Here is a 13,975-nt window from a genome sequence, read left to right as displayed (position 1 = left end):
TCCATGGATATAAGTGTTATGGTATGTCACAAGGTCAAATCAACATGGTGTTCGGTGGGTTGTCGTACGTAATAACAGGTGGGGCAGTGAAACGCGCGATTTCGCAGTCTTGGAAATAGCGCTTTACATTAGGAATCAGAAAACGGGAGTGGTGCCATCTGGACAACAAATCTTTGCCATAGGCCCTGCTGTCGATGTTCAGTTAATATGGCGTCGTGGACCGGAGAACAACGCTCTGTTGCCGTGAAGGCGTTTTACGAAAACGCTAGCTATGTGGACACGCAGTTTGTATTTCACGTTCATTACAATCTCCATGCCCCAGTCTCGTCGGCACGTGCTATCGGAGTGTGGGTACATAACTTTGAGGGAACAGATGATACTGTGCGAAAGAGGGGTCGAAGTGCAAAACAACGTGTGCGTAGCAAAGAACGTTTCAAGATCGAAAGAAACCTTTAGCCGAAGTCCCACGCGTTCTGCACGCAGGCAAGCTCTGCAACTTCACATGTCGGATCGCAGTGAACGACGAATATTGTTCAACGACTCGCAATAACACACGTAAAAAAATCAAACTGTATAAAAAGTGAATGGAGACCATATTCCAAAGAGACTATGCTTTTCCCAGAAGTTGTTGGAACTCTTGAACGACAACCAGGCGTTTTCGACAATCTGATCGTGAGCGATGAGGTCAATTTTTGTTCGTTGGTTGGTTGGTTCGGGGGAGGGGTCCAAACAGCGAGGTCATCGGTCCCATCGGATTATGGAAGGATGGGGAAGGAAGTCGGCCGTGCCCTTTCAAAGGAACCATCCCGGCGTTTTCCTGAAAAGATTAAGGGAAATCATGGAAAACATAAATCAGGATGGCAGGATCAATTTTCGTGTGTCAGGCTTTGTTAACAAGTAAATCTTTAGATACTGGTCACGTGAAAACCATGGAATACTTCGCCGAACGCCACTTCACAGTCAGAAAGTGATAACGAGGTGCGGTGTATGATTCTTTGGAATCATAGGGCCTTCTTTTTTGAAGACGATCGTGGCAATGGTGTTTCTGTGAAAACAGAACGTTACGTTCAGATGCTGACCCATTTACTATTTCGGCAACTTGCTGAACTTCCTGCAACTGTAAACACATTCTTCCAGCAAGAGAGGGCCACATACATCGCAGCATTCAATTAACGCGCTGCACATCTTCCCTGGTTGTCTCATCTCCATGAACGGATATATCACGCCCTGAACTTTCAGCGTGTGATTTCTTCCTTTGGGGTAATTTAAAATCTCAGGTCTTCGGGTGTGACTGACCATAAACCATCACGTAACTGAAGGATCAAATTTTGGATTAAGTTAATCGAATTCCAGTGCCAGTCCTGGAAGATGCGATGTCTAACGTCCGTAAAAGATTTGAAATCCATGTGAAGGAAAATGGGGGTCACCCAGGTGATTTTTTTCAAGTGTTGGGCAATTTAAGTTGCAAGCATTGTAAATTCATGTTCCATTTCTTTCATACCTCTTTCAATAAATTTGTGTCGCTGGTGGAGGTTTCAAAAACGCCCGTTTCACTTCGCACCTATTAAATTTACTCTTCTCCTTCAAGTTGTTGCTCTAGGTTTCCGGATAGTAGTTGTATCAAATGGTGCACTTCCTCTTGGTAAATTCTCTTTTCATGATACCTTTTCTTCTGTGAGCTGGGCCTGTGCTTCAGCTTATTGCTGGAATCATTTTTTTTTCTTTTGTTGCATTCTTTGGCTGTTTTGGAGCACTGAAGAAAAATCATTACATGGCACATTTTCAGCACGAGTTTTGATCATCTACTGTATAGGAACACGTGAGACTAGCGAGTTGTACCTTGAAGGATATTATGAGGGATGATCTAGATAATCAATTGAACAGCATACTTTTTGGAGTTCCGTGTCTCAATCTGTGAAAACGGAACCCTTATACTATCGCTTTGTTGCCTGTCTGTCTATCTGTCTGTCTGTCAGACTGTTAACACCATTTTCCTCGGAAATGAGTTGCCGAATCAAGTTCAAATTTATAGCACCTACTAAAGTCTATAATTCATTGACGGTGTAAGAAGTCCAAGTTTTTAACTCGTTGCAATCAAAAGATATGGCCGTTCATGCCACATATTTGGATACTCGAAAACTGACTCATCAAAACCTATAGGGTACTTCAGCTTGACCTAGAATTGTGAAATGTGGCAAGAAGCCATGTTTCACAGTACAAATAAATGAAAAAATATGAAAATGCTAATTTGTAACTATATAACACAAAAAATTCTTTTTTGTCATTTTTATCCGTCTGTCTGTTTGTTTGTCCGTCTGTTAAGACCCTCTTTCTGTAAAACAATTCGGCGTATCAAGTTCAAATTTATGTCACATACTACGATCTATGGTCCATTGGTGGTGTAAAAATTTTAAGCTTCTAAGTCAGCTCAGTCCAAAGATACGGCCTTTTATGTCACATATGTTGATACTCAAAAAGTCACTCATCAAACCTTACAAGGTATTTCCCGTTGACCTACGATCATGAAATTTTGCAAAAAAAAACAAGGTTTCACAGTACAAGCAAAGGGAAATATCCGAAATTGTTAATTTTTAATTATATTACATGAAAAAAATATTTCTTTTGTCACTTGTTATCGGAATCAAACTAAAACGTTGTCGAAAGCCTTGGAATCCCTGGTACCAATATCTTGCCAGTATCACTGTCGATAACTGGCAAATATTGTCAGTGTCCTCGATTCCCGGAATGGATAAACGATGTACATACATATTTAAGTTTGTACCCTCAATGCGCCCTTGACCATCTTCTTAATTTTTAGTTTTAAATTCGAAGATGACAAAGATATTCAAGCTTCGTCGGACATTATGCAGACAGATTTCAAGTATTGTGACATTAACGGGCCCAATGACCAAGTTATGGCAGGGTTGACGATTCTTGTCTCATGCCGCCATGACTATGATGCTCATGTTGCCCGTACAACAACCCTTGCGGGAGAGGTCGCATGGATTCGCTCGAAAAATTCATCAGTCATCACGCGATACTTCTTGGCAGTATCGATATAGGACTTGCTTTCGATCAGCTGGCTGGTGCAATTCTATCATCCTGACTGGTCAATTCAAAAAGAATGCGCCATAATGTGAAGTGATTCGTGGTGTACTTTTTTACGTTAACTTTGTACTAAATGATATTTAAAGTCGTATAGCATCCTTAAGATAGTACTTTGGAAGTTAAGTAAATCTTATTTTGAAAATCTGAATGTACTGGAGCATATGCAGTCTGTATGCTTACAGCCACAGCTACTTCTTAAAGCTTTAATTTATATTTATTTAGTAAACCATAATATTCATACGCTTTTACAAAAGTGTCACATATGTGTGTATCAAGTCACTGGGAATAACTTATTTTATATAGTGTTACAGCTTTGACAATATTTCCAGTTTGCTGATCTATCCATTTTACTTCAAAGTTGTAATACCTATAGAAACATGATTCACGGTTTATCGGATGCTCATTGTTAGTGTGTGATTTGTCGAAGTCAACGTTTATAACAAATGTAAGTGTCGTTTGTCTGTGCATGCCGCTGTAACTCGTCAAGCAACTCCCCCATAGGGATGGTATGGTAGCCCAATATCCCCCATCCATCAAGATGGTTTTGGTTTGTAGCTGCAGGGGTTGGGTTCGAGGATATGAGTGTCTAGAAAGAGCATCGCAGCAATGGACTTCTTACGAGGAGTGAGCGAAGCAGCTGGGAATCAAGTATCGACGTGACCGAGACGGGATAGAATGTCCCTTCTAGAATGTTCCAGAATATTATATAATCTTCCACAGGGCTTGATAATGTTCTTGAATGTACCAGAATGTTCTAGAATTCCCTTAAATGTTAGAGAACGTTCTAGAAGGTTCCAGGATCTTCGAGAATTTCCTCGAATGATCGTTTTGTTGCAGTGAGGATATGTTCCAGCTCAGAAGGGTATGCCCGATGATGAGATGCATGCATCAGTACACTTTCGGAAACGCACTGGAGCAGATGAAGGAAAAGTGAAAGTGATACAAAGTGCAAGAAATTTAAGACCAAGCGAAACCGACCTTTTTCAGCTACTTTAAAATAAATCTCCGATGTCTATATCTGATGACATAAGGAATTTAAAAAAGAAAAAAATAACTCAGTTGGTAAGAGCACTGTCCCTGAAAGATAAGGTTCCTGGTTTGTATCTTGGTCTGGCACGCAGTTTTAATCTTCCAGAAAGTTTCAGAACGGCACACACTCAGCTACAGAGTGAGAGATTCGTACCGTAATACCTGTTTTAAACGAGCGAACTCCTTGTCTAAATCGGCTGTGGTGGGGCGTCGCATGCCACCGTGTAAATCTGCCGCCAACCCCGCCGCGAGTGGACTGGTGGCGTCACAAGCATTTGATTGTGGCGAGTGTAGAGTTCTAAAATCCAGAATTCTTTGAGGAGTGAGCGTACACAGAAATGATAGAGTACTAACAGAAAATGGTAGCGTCGGCTGTTAAAATCACAACTTAAACAATTGATGCCGCACTTATGTGTGTAATAGTAATGTATTTTTGGATTTTCGTTGTCGGTAATGTTTTGTTTATTTTGTTTTCGTGACACATTGCTAAGTTTGCATTAGAAGATAATACTTTTCCTGTCTGTATTCGCCCACAAGGGAGATCATACATCTGAAAGCCAAAAACTGTTTAGTTTTCACTAGACCCAGACCAAGAAATAGCATACACTGTTTACAAGTAAGAACAATAGATAACAAAACGTTTTTCAATTACAGTTGTTCCAACAGTGAAAAAGTCAGCTTTATTGATAAGAATACAGTTACTTTGACATTATTTGGCATTTAGAAAGAAAATAAGGTAGAATGGCTATGGTCAAAAGGCGCTATGTACTTCCACATCCAAATCATTTTTTAAGTTTTACAATGTTTAGATAACATTTTCCCTAGTCTGTCAGTTCTCAGCGCTGTAAAATATTTACTATTCGACTTTTGTAAAGAGCGCCTGTTGTGAATTTTGAATTGGATATTAATAAACCCCGCTATCATTGATAGCTCCATACTGCTACTGCGGATCCATCATAATAGCAAAAATTGGGCCGGAGAATACACACGGTAGTAGAAGCAGAAACGTTCCGATAAACATGAACCCACAAAAGAATGGTTCCGAGACATTAGGTTGGTGCATAAGTTACTTACTAGCTTGTTGGTTTTGCATGTTAGTATTCGTGTTGCTACAGGTTTTTCTGTCGATTGACATTTTTTATTTGTAGTTCACGGTTGGTATTTGAGTTTATATATTGTCGTTTAGTCATTTGGAGATGGTGATTGGAGCTATGGACGGTAGAAAATGGAGTGCCACGTTGAAAAAATCGGGACGTTTCCGACATTCTCTTCTGTTTGAGTTCAATAGAGGGGTGACATCAGCGGAGACAGCCCGAGACATTTGCGCCGTATATGAGGATAATGGCCGTGGACAGAGCACGGCAAGAAAGTGGTTTTCCCGTTTTAAAGACGATCATTTTGACATTAGTGGCTCTCCTCGTTCAGGAAAACCTTCGGGGTTAGTTGAAGAGCGTTTAACCGCATTCATCCACAATGATCCACGTTAGTGCACTAGAGAACTGGCAAATGTGATGAACTATCGGTAGTAGGAGCAGAAGCGTTCCGATAAACATGGACCCCCATACAAATGGTTCCGAGACTTTAGGCTGGTGCATAAGTTACTAGCGTTTTTGTTTTGCATGTTAGTATGCCTGTTGCTACAGGTTTTTCTGTCGATTGCTAGTGTGCAACATTTGCATGCAGTGGGGAAGATTAAATAGTCTGGTGTTTGGATACCCCATGCTCTAGTCCAAAATCACAAAAACCTGCAAGTGGCCGTAAGTGCATCTGTGCTTGCTCGTCATTAACTGGCTCGTAAGCCGCACCGACCTTTCCTATCCCGTATCGTTACTGGTGATGAGAAATGGTCTGTCTTTACGCTAACCTGAGGTAAAGAAAGCAGAAATTCCCCGCACAAAGACCTGCGCACATCCACAAAAGATAATGTTATGCATCTGGGGGAATAGCACCGGGGCGGTGTAGTACGAACTGCTTCCCCGAGGTGTAACCGTCACTGCTGACGTTTATTGTCAACAACTGAGACGTCTTGTAGACGCAGTTCAAGAAGTAAGACTGCGTGAAATGAAGCTACTCCACGATCACGTCTCCTGCATTCTTCTAGACTGACAAAAAATGACATACAGGCGTTTGGTTGGGAAGTCATTCTGCACCCATGTTTTCACCTTTCTATCGAACAACCTACAAGGAACTTCCTTTCCGGATGAAAATGCGCTCCGAACATGGATCAACGAGTTCTTCGCCTCAAAACCACGTGATCTATACAGTCGCCGAATCCCAGTGTTGGCAGACTGTTGTGAACCGTGAAGGATAATATAGTACTGATGACTAAAATCTCTTTATGTATATCTGTTACGTTAATTAAACTTACAGATAAACTTAGGCACCAACCCGATAATTGGGAATGTGTGGCTACGACCAGCAACTGATTTCACTTTGAAATATTGCCCTAGTTAGCATAGATACATTTGAAATGCAATGTTTGCGAGTAAGTCCAGTAGACGAAATCAATCATGCCACGAAGGACAATCGCAAGCAGAAGGATTGTTAACCAGGTAAGTTGCTCGACGTGTGTACCGGGGTCCTAAAGATGTGGTGCGGGCATGGAATCGTGTCCTATGGGCAGGTAGTGTTGAGCACAGGCCGTCCACTTTCTACAAGTGCACTGGATGATCGATATCTACGATTTTTAGCAAAGGATCCATGGGCTGGGTCCTCCAGATCTGAATTCGACCTTCGAAGAGGCTACAGGACTTCATGTACCGCGTGTGTTAGGAGACGATTTCGTGATGCAAATCTCCATTACCGACGGCCATGGCAAACACTACATCGTACACCACAACATCGTGAACTCCGTTACAGAGATCATGCAGAATGGGCGCCCCAGTATTGGCGTAGGGTGTTATTTATGAACGAAACTCGGAACTATTTGCGCCCTGATAATCACAGCGAATGCATCTGCAGATAACCCGATAGTGTCGCACGTCTCCAATGCTATATCGCACATGAGTAGCAAAGTGGTGGTGGAGTGAAGTTTTTGGGTGGCATGGGGCCACCGTAGACTTCTCACGATTGTTGAGGGCATTCTCATTGCTCTGTGGTACAGGGCCGAGGTTCTGCAGCCGATAACGGGACCGTATCGCCAACATTTTGGTGGCAATCTCATCCTGATGGATAATAACTCGCGTGCTCATCATCCTGTTCTCGTGAACACGTCCCATCAGTGTGCTTGGACCACCAGAATGGAGTAACCCGCATATTCCCTGGATATTAATCCAATCGAATATGTTCAAAAATGGTTCAAATGGCTCTGAGCACTATGGGACTTAACTTCAGTGGTCATCAGTCCCCTAGAACTTAGAACTACTTAAACCTAACTAACCTAAGGACGTCACACACATCCATGCCCGAGGCAGGATTCGAACCTGCGACCGTAGGAGTCGCGCGGATCCGGACTGAGCGCCCAGAACCGCGAGACCACGGCGGCCGGCTATCAAACATGTGTGGGATCGATTGAATCGAGCTGTTTTTGGACGTCGACGACGACCACGTAACCTGGGCGCGATTTCACAATCGCCATTGAAGAGTGGGGCAGTTTGGACCAGGGCTGACTTGACGTTCTCATCGATGTTACACCATGACGCATTCAAGCCTGCATCCGAGGAAGGGGACGTTCCACCACTTTCTGATGTTACTCAGAAGAGCTAGAGAAACTCCCCATGGTAAACAGACGGTTTTGTCGTTACACAATTTTTTTTTTTCTTGTGGTGATCGGGACACATTGCAAGTGCGCATAAACGCGTGCCTGAGAGCCAAGTTTTGTTTTCTGAAGTTATAGAAAACTTTCGTTGATGTTTGTAGATGGTTTGATGAAGCGAAGAAAATTACCGACCTGCCTCTTCACGAAGAGACCGAGCGAGTGGCCAGTGGCTAGCACACTGGACTCGCATTCGGGAGGATGACGGTTCAATCCCGCGTCCGGCCATCCTCATTTAGGTTTTCCGTGATTCCCTTAATCGTTCCAGGCAAATGCCGGGATGGTTCCTTTCAAAGGGCACGGCCGACTTCCTTCCCCGTCCTTCCCTAATCCGATGAGACCGATGACCTTGCTGTCTGGTCTCTTCCCCCAAACAACCCAACCAACCCATCTTCACGAAGATCGCTGTGGATGGTGACATACAGTGGAAGGGTCAGTTACTTAAGAAATTAATGGAGAAATGAGGTCACGACAGTTAGCAAATGATGATTAATCAGTTTGTGATTATTATTATTAATATTATTATTATTAGCGAATTCTCCCAATAAATGGAAGTCGTTAAGGAAACAACTCAATGAACTTTTCTTTGGGTTCTTCTTGTTCCTCCAGTAGGCTTTTATGCTCTCTGAGAAGAGTTATTTACATTCTTCTGAACACTTTAGTCTGTATTGTTTTTTAATGTCATTTTGTCGATGTCGAATTTTTTGTTTTGGTTGCTCTGATGTAACTTCTCAGTTGCCTACTTTTGGCTAAAGGTGTCTCTTTGTAAAATGTCGGTTGGTTTAACGTCTGCGGTTTTTGAGGTCATTTTTTTTTCGAATTTCGTTCAGCCAAGGTATTGAGTTCTTAAGTGGTCTTACAAACAGTATTTATCCTTTCTCTAAGTCGCTTTTCTGGTAGTTTGTTGAGATGAATAAAGAATTTAATTCACGTTTTCTTAACGTCACTTCCGATATTTGAAAACTTTTCTGTTGTTTTGATAGATTCTAGCCTGTAACCGTCCCAGGTACGTCTAACTCCGAAAATATTCATGTTCGTTTTTTTTCTGTTTGGTATTAGTGTTTCACTTGGTTTCACGTTTGTGATGCAGTGCCGAATTTTTGTCTGTCTTGGCATCGATTTTTTTGCTGCAGAGGTTTCGGACTAACCATAATGCTTTTCTGACTTTTTGGAGCCGATTTTGTTGTGAGAGTTTTTCAAGGCGTGTCGATTGGATGAAACCAAAAATGGTTCAAATGGCTCTGAGCACTATGGGACTTAACTTCTGAGGTCATCAGACCCCTAGAACTTAGAACTACTTAAACCTAACTAACCTAAGAACATCACACACATCCATGCCCGAGGCAGGATTCGAACCTGCGATCGTAGCGGTCGCGCAGTTCCAGACTGTAGCGCCTAGAACCACTCGGCCACCCTGGCCGGCTGGATGAAATCGCCGAGGTATGTAAAGCACGGGACGCTGTTGATTTTACCGTATTTCCATTGCAGGCTCGCGATTTCTGCCTTTGAATATAATAATACAGTTTTTTCGAATAAGAATAGTAACCCTACTTTTCCAGCAAATGCTTTAAGTATCTCGAGGTATTTGACGGTAGTCTCTTTGCCCTCGGTAAGAATCGTCAAGTCGTCCGCAAACGCGGGGTATGGTATGTAGAGGTTGTTTTTGGGCTCCCAAAACCAACATTTCTTGAGTTCTTTCTCCCAGTATTCCGTAACCTTGTCCAGGATGACACTGAACAGAATAGAAGAAGTCTCCTTGTCTCGCACCTGTTTGAATGTGGTTTTTCTTATAAATTTTACTTTAGATTCTGTCCAACTGGTGTTTGCTTTATGAGTTCTCGTGTTTTGGGATCTAGTCCCCTCTCTTTAAAAATTTTGAATACTGAGGTCTGCTATGGAGTCGTGCACCTTTTTTAAATCTACGAATTTGCATATGAGATGTTTTTGTCTGTGGTCTCGCGTTCTGAGTATGGTTTTGAGGTTAAAATTTGTTCTGGAGATGACCTCTACGGTCTAAATCCTGCTTGATATTCTGCTAATTTGGGTTATATATGCTTTTGTGTTCTAATGAAGAGACAAGCTGATATGATTTTGTAGGTGGCCGGTAAGAGGGAGGATCCCTCTGTAGTTAATTATTCAGTCTCTCCCGGCGAGGGATTGTCATGTTGATTAATCGGGTTTCTGCCGGTTATTCGCGTCTTTCCTGCACGATATTTCAACTGCGTGACTCGCAGTCTTCTTCAGGTGCTGTCCGATACTGATTCCAGTGTGTTTTTTTTTTTTTTTTTTCATTTATTGAATTTCAATTCCCCCCGAAGGGGGCGGGCTGGCAGCAGCTTAGTACGCCGCTCTTCAGCCGACAGATTTTGTGACAAAGAGCAAGAGAACAAATAAGAAAAACAACAGGCGATAAAATCGGAGACTTAGAGAGTAACAAGGCGAAAAGAAATCATGGAACTTAAAACAACAACACAGGGATGATGACGCTAATAAAAATACATACGAAGTAGACAGGGAAAACAATAGACAATTAAAAAACATGGCGACAGTCTGGATTCTGTTCGCAAAGGAAATAAAATTCACACCGAGCGACAGCATGGTTTCTGTTCGCAACACGAGAAAGACAAACAACACTGAATAGTCACTGGAACACTGCACTAAAAAGTTGGCAAATGTGACACCACAGTCGAGAGCAGGTGGGGGGAAACTGGACAGTAGATGGGAAAACGAAAAAGGGGGGGAAAGGAGAGTAAAAGCGAAGGGGGGAGCCGGGAAAGGAGTTGAAGGAGGATGAGGACCCATAAGAGGGGTGGGGGGCAGACGCGACAGGGAGTGGGGTAGGCAGAGGAGGGGAATACAAAAGGACTGGGGGGGGGGAGAAGGGAGGTAGGGAGAGGTGTAGTGGGGGGAAGAACAGGACAGAAGTGGGGGGGGAGAGGGAGGCCAGGGAAAGGACAGAGGAAAGGAGGGGGATGGAGGATCAGAGTTGATAGGAAGGATAAATGGAGGGAGAGAGGGCATCATCCGGGAGGGGGAGTTGACGGAAGCCACCTCGGGAAAGGAGATGGAGGGTGTAGAGATGGAGGGTAGGGGGGACACAACGGTGAAGACGTGGCAGGGGGCGGGGATGGGAGAGGAGAGGAGTAACCAGGGGGTGAGGGGGTTCAAGACGGCGGGAGGTGTAGAGGATGCGGATATGTTCGAGGAATAGGAGCAGATGGGGGAAAGGAATGAGATCATAGAGGATCCGCGTGGGGGACTCCAGTGTGGAACGAGTCCGGTATTTATGCCCACGTTGTGCCAGGCGTTCCCTCTGCGGTCCGCGCCGCGTCTGGCGCTCTGTCCGTGGTGTGCGCCGACCAATAGCAGCGGCTGTAGCGTTTTCTTCTAGCCGCGGCAGTTCCGAATGCTGTGGCTGTGCGAGTACTTTCTCGTCATTATCCGTTGTCAATCAATAGTTGCTATTGGTCGGCGCACACCACTGACAGAGCGCCCAGACGCGGCGCGGACCGCAGAGGGAACGTCTGGCACAACGTGGGCATAAATACCGGACTCATTCCAGACTGGAATCAGTATCGGACAGCACCTGAAGAAGACTGCGAGTCACGTAGGAAAGACGTGTCTTCCAACCACGCGGTCTTTTTTTTTCGTTTTGCCAAATGTTTCGGATTGTTTGTATAATTTATTAATCATTAAATTCACGCAGATCTGTGATTAAAAGAGGGGTTGACGCCAAGTAGTTGAAGGGAGAGCGGGGAAGGGGCTGGGGGGTAGGAGAGACAGACAATAGCAAACGGTCTCCACCTTCCCCTCCTACTCCCTTCCATCAGAGCCGCAACCTGGACCCGCGCCTGTGCCTACGTACCTGGTGCCAGTATCGAAGGCTCTGAAAACGACGTCCGGCAGAGAGGAAGTGTCGTTGTCGTCGTCGGCAGCGGCCGCGTGGTGGACGAACCTGTCGGCGGGGGAGTCCCGCATCTGGCAGGCGAGCCAGACGGGCGTCTCGCGGAAGCGCAGGTGGACGGCGTTGCCGACCGGCGGCGGTCTGTGGAGGGAGAGGATAGCCGCCTCCGACGAGTCTGCGCGCTGCAGGCTGAGCCCCAGGGCTGCAGAGGCTGCCGCCACGGTAACGAGCACTAACGAGCCCAGCTGCGGCGCCATGGCGGACTGGCGAGCGCAATCTGGGGGCACGCCGTGCGGCACTTATCACCTCTCGCGCGTCGCCCTATCTCACAGCTGGCGGCCAGCTGGCTAGGAGGGCAAGGTGAAGCCGAGGTCGACGCGAGCCGACGCGTCTGCTCTCGCAAGACTACTAAAATGAATGAGAATTTGACTTTAAACAGAAATTAAAGTCAATTATTGGGAAAAAACTTAAAATTAATTGAAAAAACAGCTGTTGTTGACGGTGGATGCATCTTTGTTAGTGGTCAAATTGACTTCCAGAAAAATGCTATAAAATTTAGAAAAGGCTTTTATGTGGGGCAGACAGGGAGATCGTGTTTTACGCGTTTTCGTGAGCACACGAGTGCCCACAATAAATCCGCTTTGGGTAATCATCTGCGGGATTCGAACCATAAAATTACTGATGTGCAGCAGGGTATGAAAATCTTGCATAAAGCACCGAAAGGAAGCAAACTCGACGTTTTGGAAAACATCGAAATATACAAAAACAGAAAGATGTTTCCAAGCAAATTCTTGAACGACCAGTTAGAATCGGCGGATCATAATTTCTTTGACATATTTGATGCGATGCTCTAGAGACACTGTGCGACCTATTCACACATTGTGATGGGTGCTGTGTATCTATTATGCTCGGAAAGCCACCTTTAGAATACTGCTAATGTTATTTATATGCTTTTTAGGAGGGCCTACCTTGATAAAGTAAATACTTGTTATAAGGCTTGAAGTGTAGTTGGCCAGCTCCGCTAGTAAAACTTTACTCGATCAATACCATTGCCCGCCAACCGTGGCTTCGTAACGTTCTTATTTTATTCATTTTTATATAATTGGAAGGAGAAACAGCATTGGTCGTATTTTTTTGTTTTATTATCAGCAAAATCGATTTTCGGTCACTTAGTGATCATCCTCAGTGCTGTAATATACAATTGGTAGGCACTGGTATCACCAAGCTTAGAGCGATCACATAAACTCTGATACCAGTACCTACCAATTTTAATCGTATATACAGCACTGAGGATGGTCACTAAGTGACCGAAAATCGATTTTGCGGATAATAAAACAAAAAAATACCACCAATGCTGTTTCTCCTTCCAGTTATATCCAGTATCCGGTCGTGGTGCACAGAACACTCCATGGAGTCGCCAATCATTTTTATATGTTACAGACATATATTTTGTGTATGAAGCCAGAACGCTTGTGTTTTTGGTATCATAGTAACATGGTTTTTCATTATTCCCCATTCGGTGAGGCCCATGGACGAAACGAGTGCCATGCCGATGGGAGCGTACGTGGAGTCACTGTGCATCTTGGTCCGCATGTCATTTTTCCCCCTGTTCCTGTGCCCTTCGATTTGCTTCTGACCTGGCATTCCTTAATTCCATGCGCCTACGCAGGTTTTCGTAGTTGATTCGTATCTTTCTCATAACGAGTCTGTAGATGGTGAAAGACTTTATAGCAAGTTAATACATTTTTTTAGCTCTTACAATATCTAAGACCATAGTGCCTAGACAGGTAAAGCCCAGCATACAGGTTTTAATCGCTCGTCACATTCTACGTAAGTCGTGTTATGAACAGCTTTCTGTGTGCATATTCCTGACGCCCTTATATGACTAAAGTAAATTATAATATGTAGTTTCGTAAGGCGCTAAAAAAAAAATGTCTGTTCCTCAGATGCTTTTACTTTGTAATTGACGTACTTTATAGTGATTATAGTATGAACAGGAAATGTATGCGCAAATGTGGGCTTTGCATGGGTATGTGACAAGCAGTTATAATAAAGTTGTGTTTTAGTAGTAATGAGTGGTTATGCCGTGGGACCGTGTATCCGCTGCTTGGACAGCGCTATCTGGTGGCCGGTTGTGAACCCCTAGAATCACAGCAGGTAGGCCTGCGCGGAATAGGGCA

The 13,975-nt window shown here is 44.0% G+C and overlaps 1 protein-coding gene across 3 annotated transcripts in view; it reads right to left on the bottom strand.

The window, feature by feature from the left end:
• LOC124711537 overlaps nucleotides 1-12,059 on the bottom strand; it is a 54,155-nt gene extending 42,096 nt beyond the window's left edge. For all 3 annotated transcript variants that reach the window (XM_047241669.1, XM_047241671.1, XM_047241670.1), the window contains exon 1: nucleotides 11,757-12,059. In XM_047241669.1, coding sequence (XP_047097625.1) covers nucleotides 11,757-12,052 — 296 coding nt within the window. In that variant the 5' untranslated portion in view covers nucleotides 12,053-12,059. The remainder of the gene's footprint in view (nucleotides 1-11,756) is intronic.
• Nucleotides 12,060-13,975: the final 1,916 nt, after the last annotated feature.

This window comes from Schistocerca piceifrons, chromosome 8 (assembly GCF_021461385.2).
Source record: "Schistocerca piceifrons isolate TAMUIC-IGC-003096 chromosome 8, iqSchPice1.1, whole genome shotgun sequence".
Lineage (NCBI taxonomy): Eukaryota > Metazoa > Arthropoda > Insecta > Orthoptera > Acrididae > Schistocerca > Schistocerca piceifrons.
This window is presented reverse-complemented; position numbering and strand designations above follow the sequence as displayed.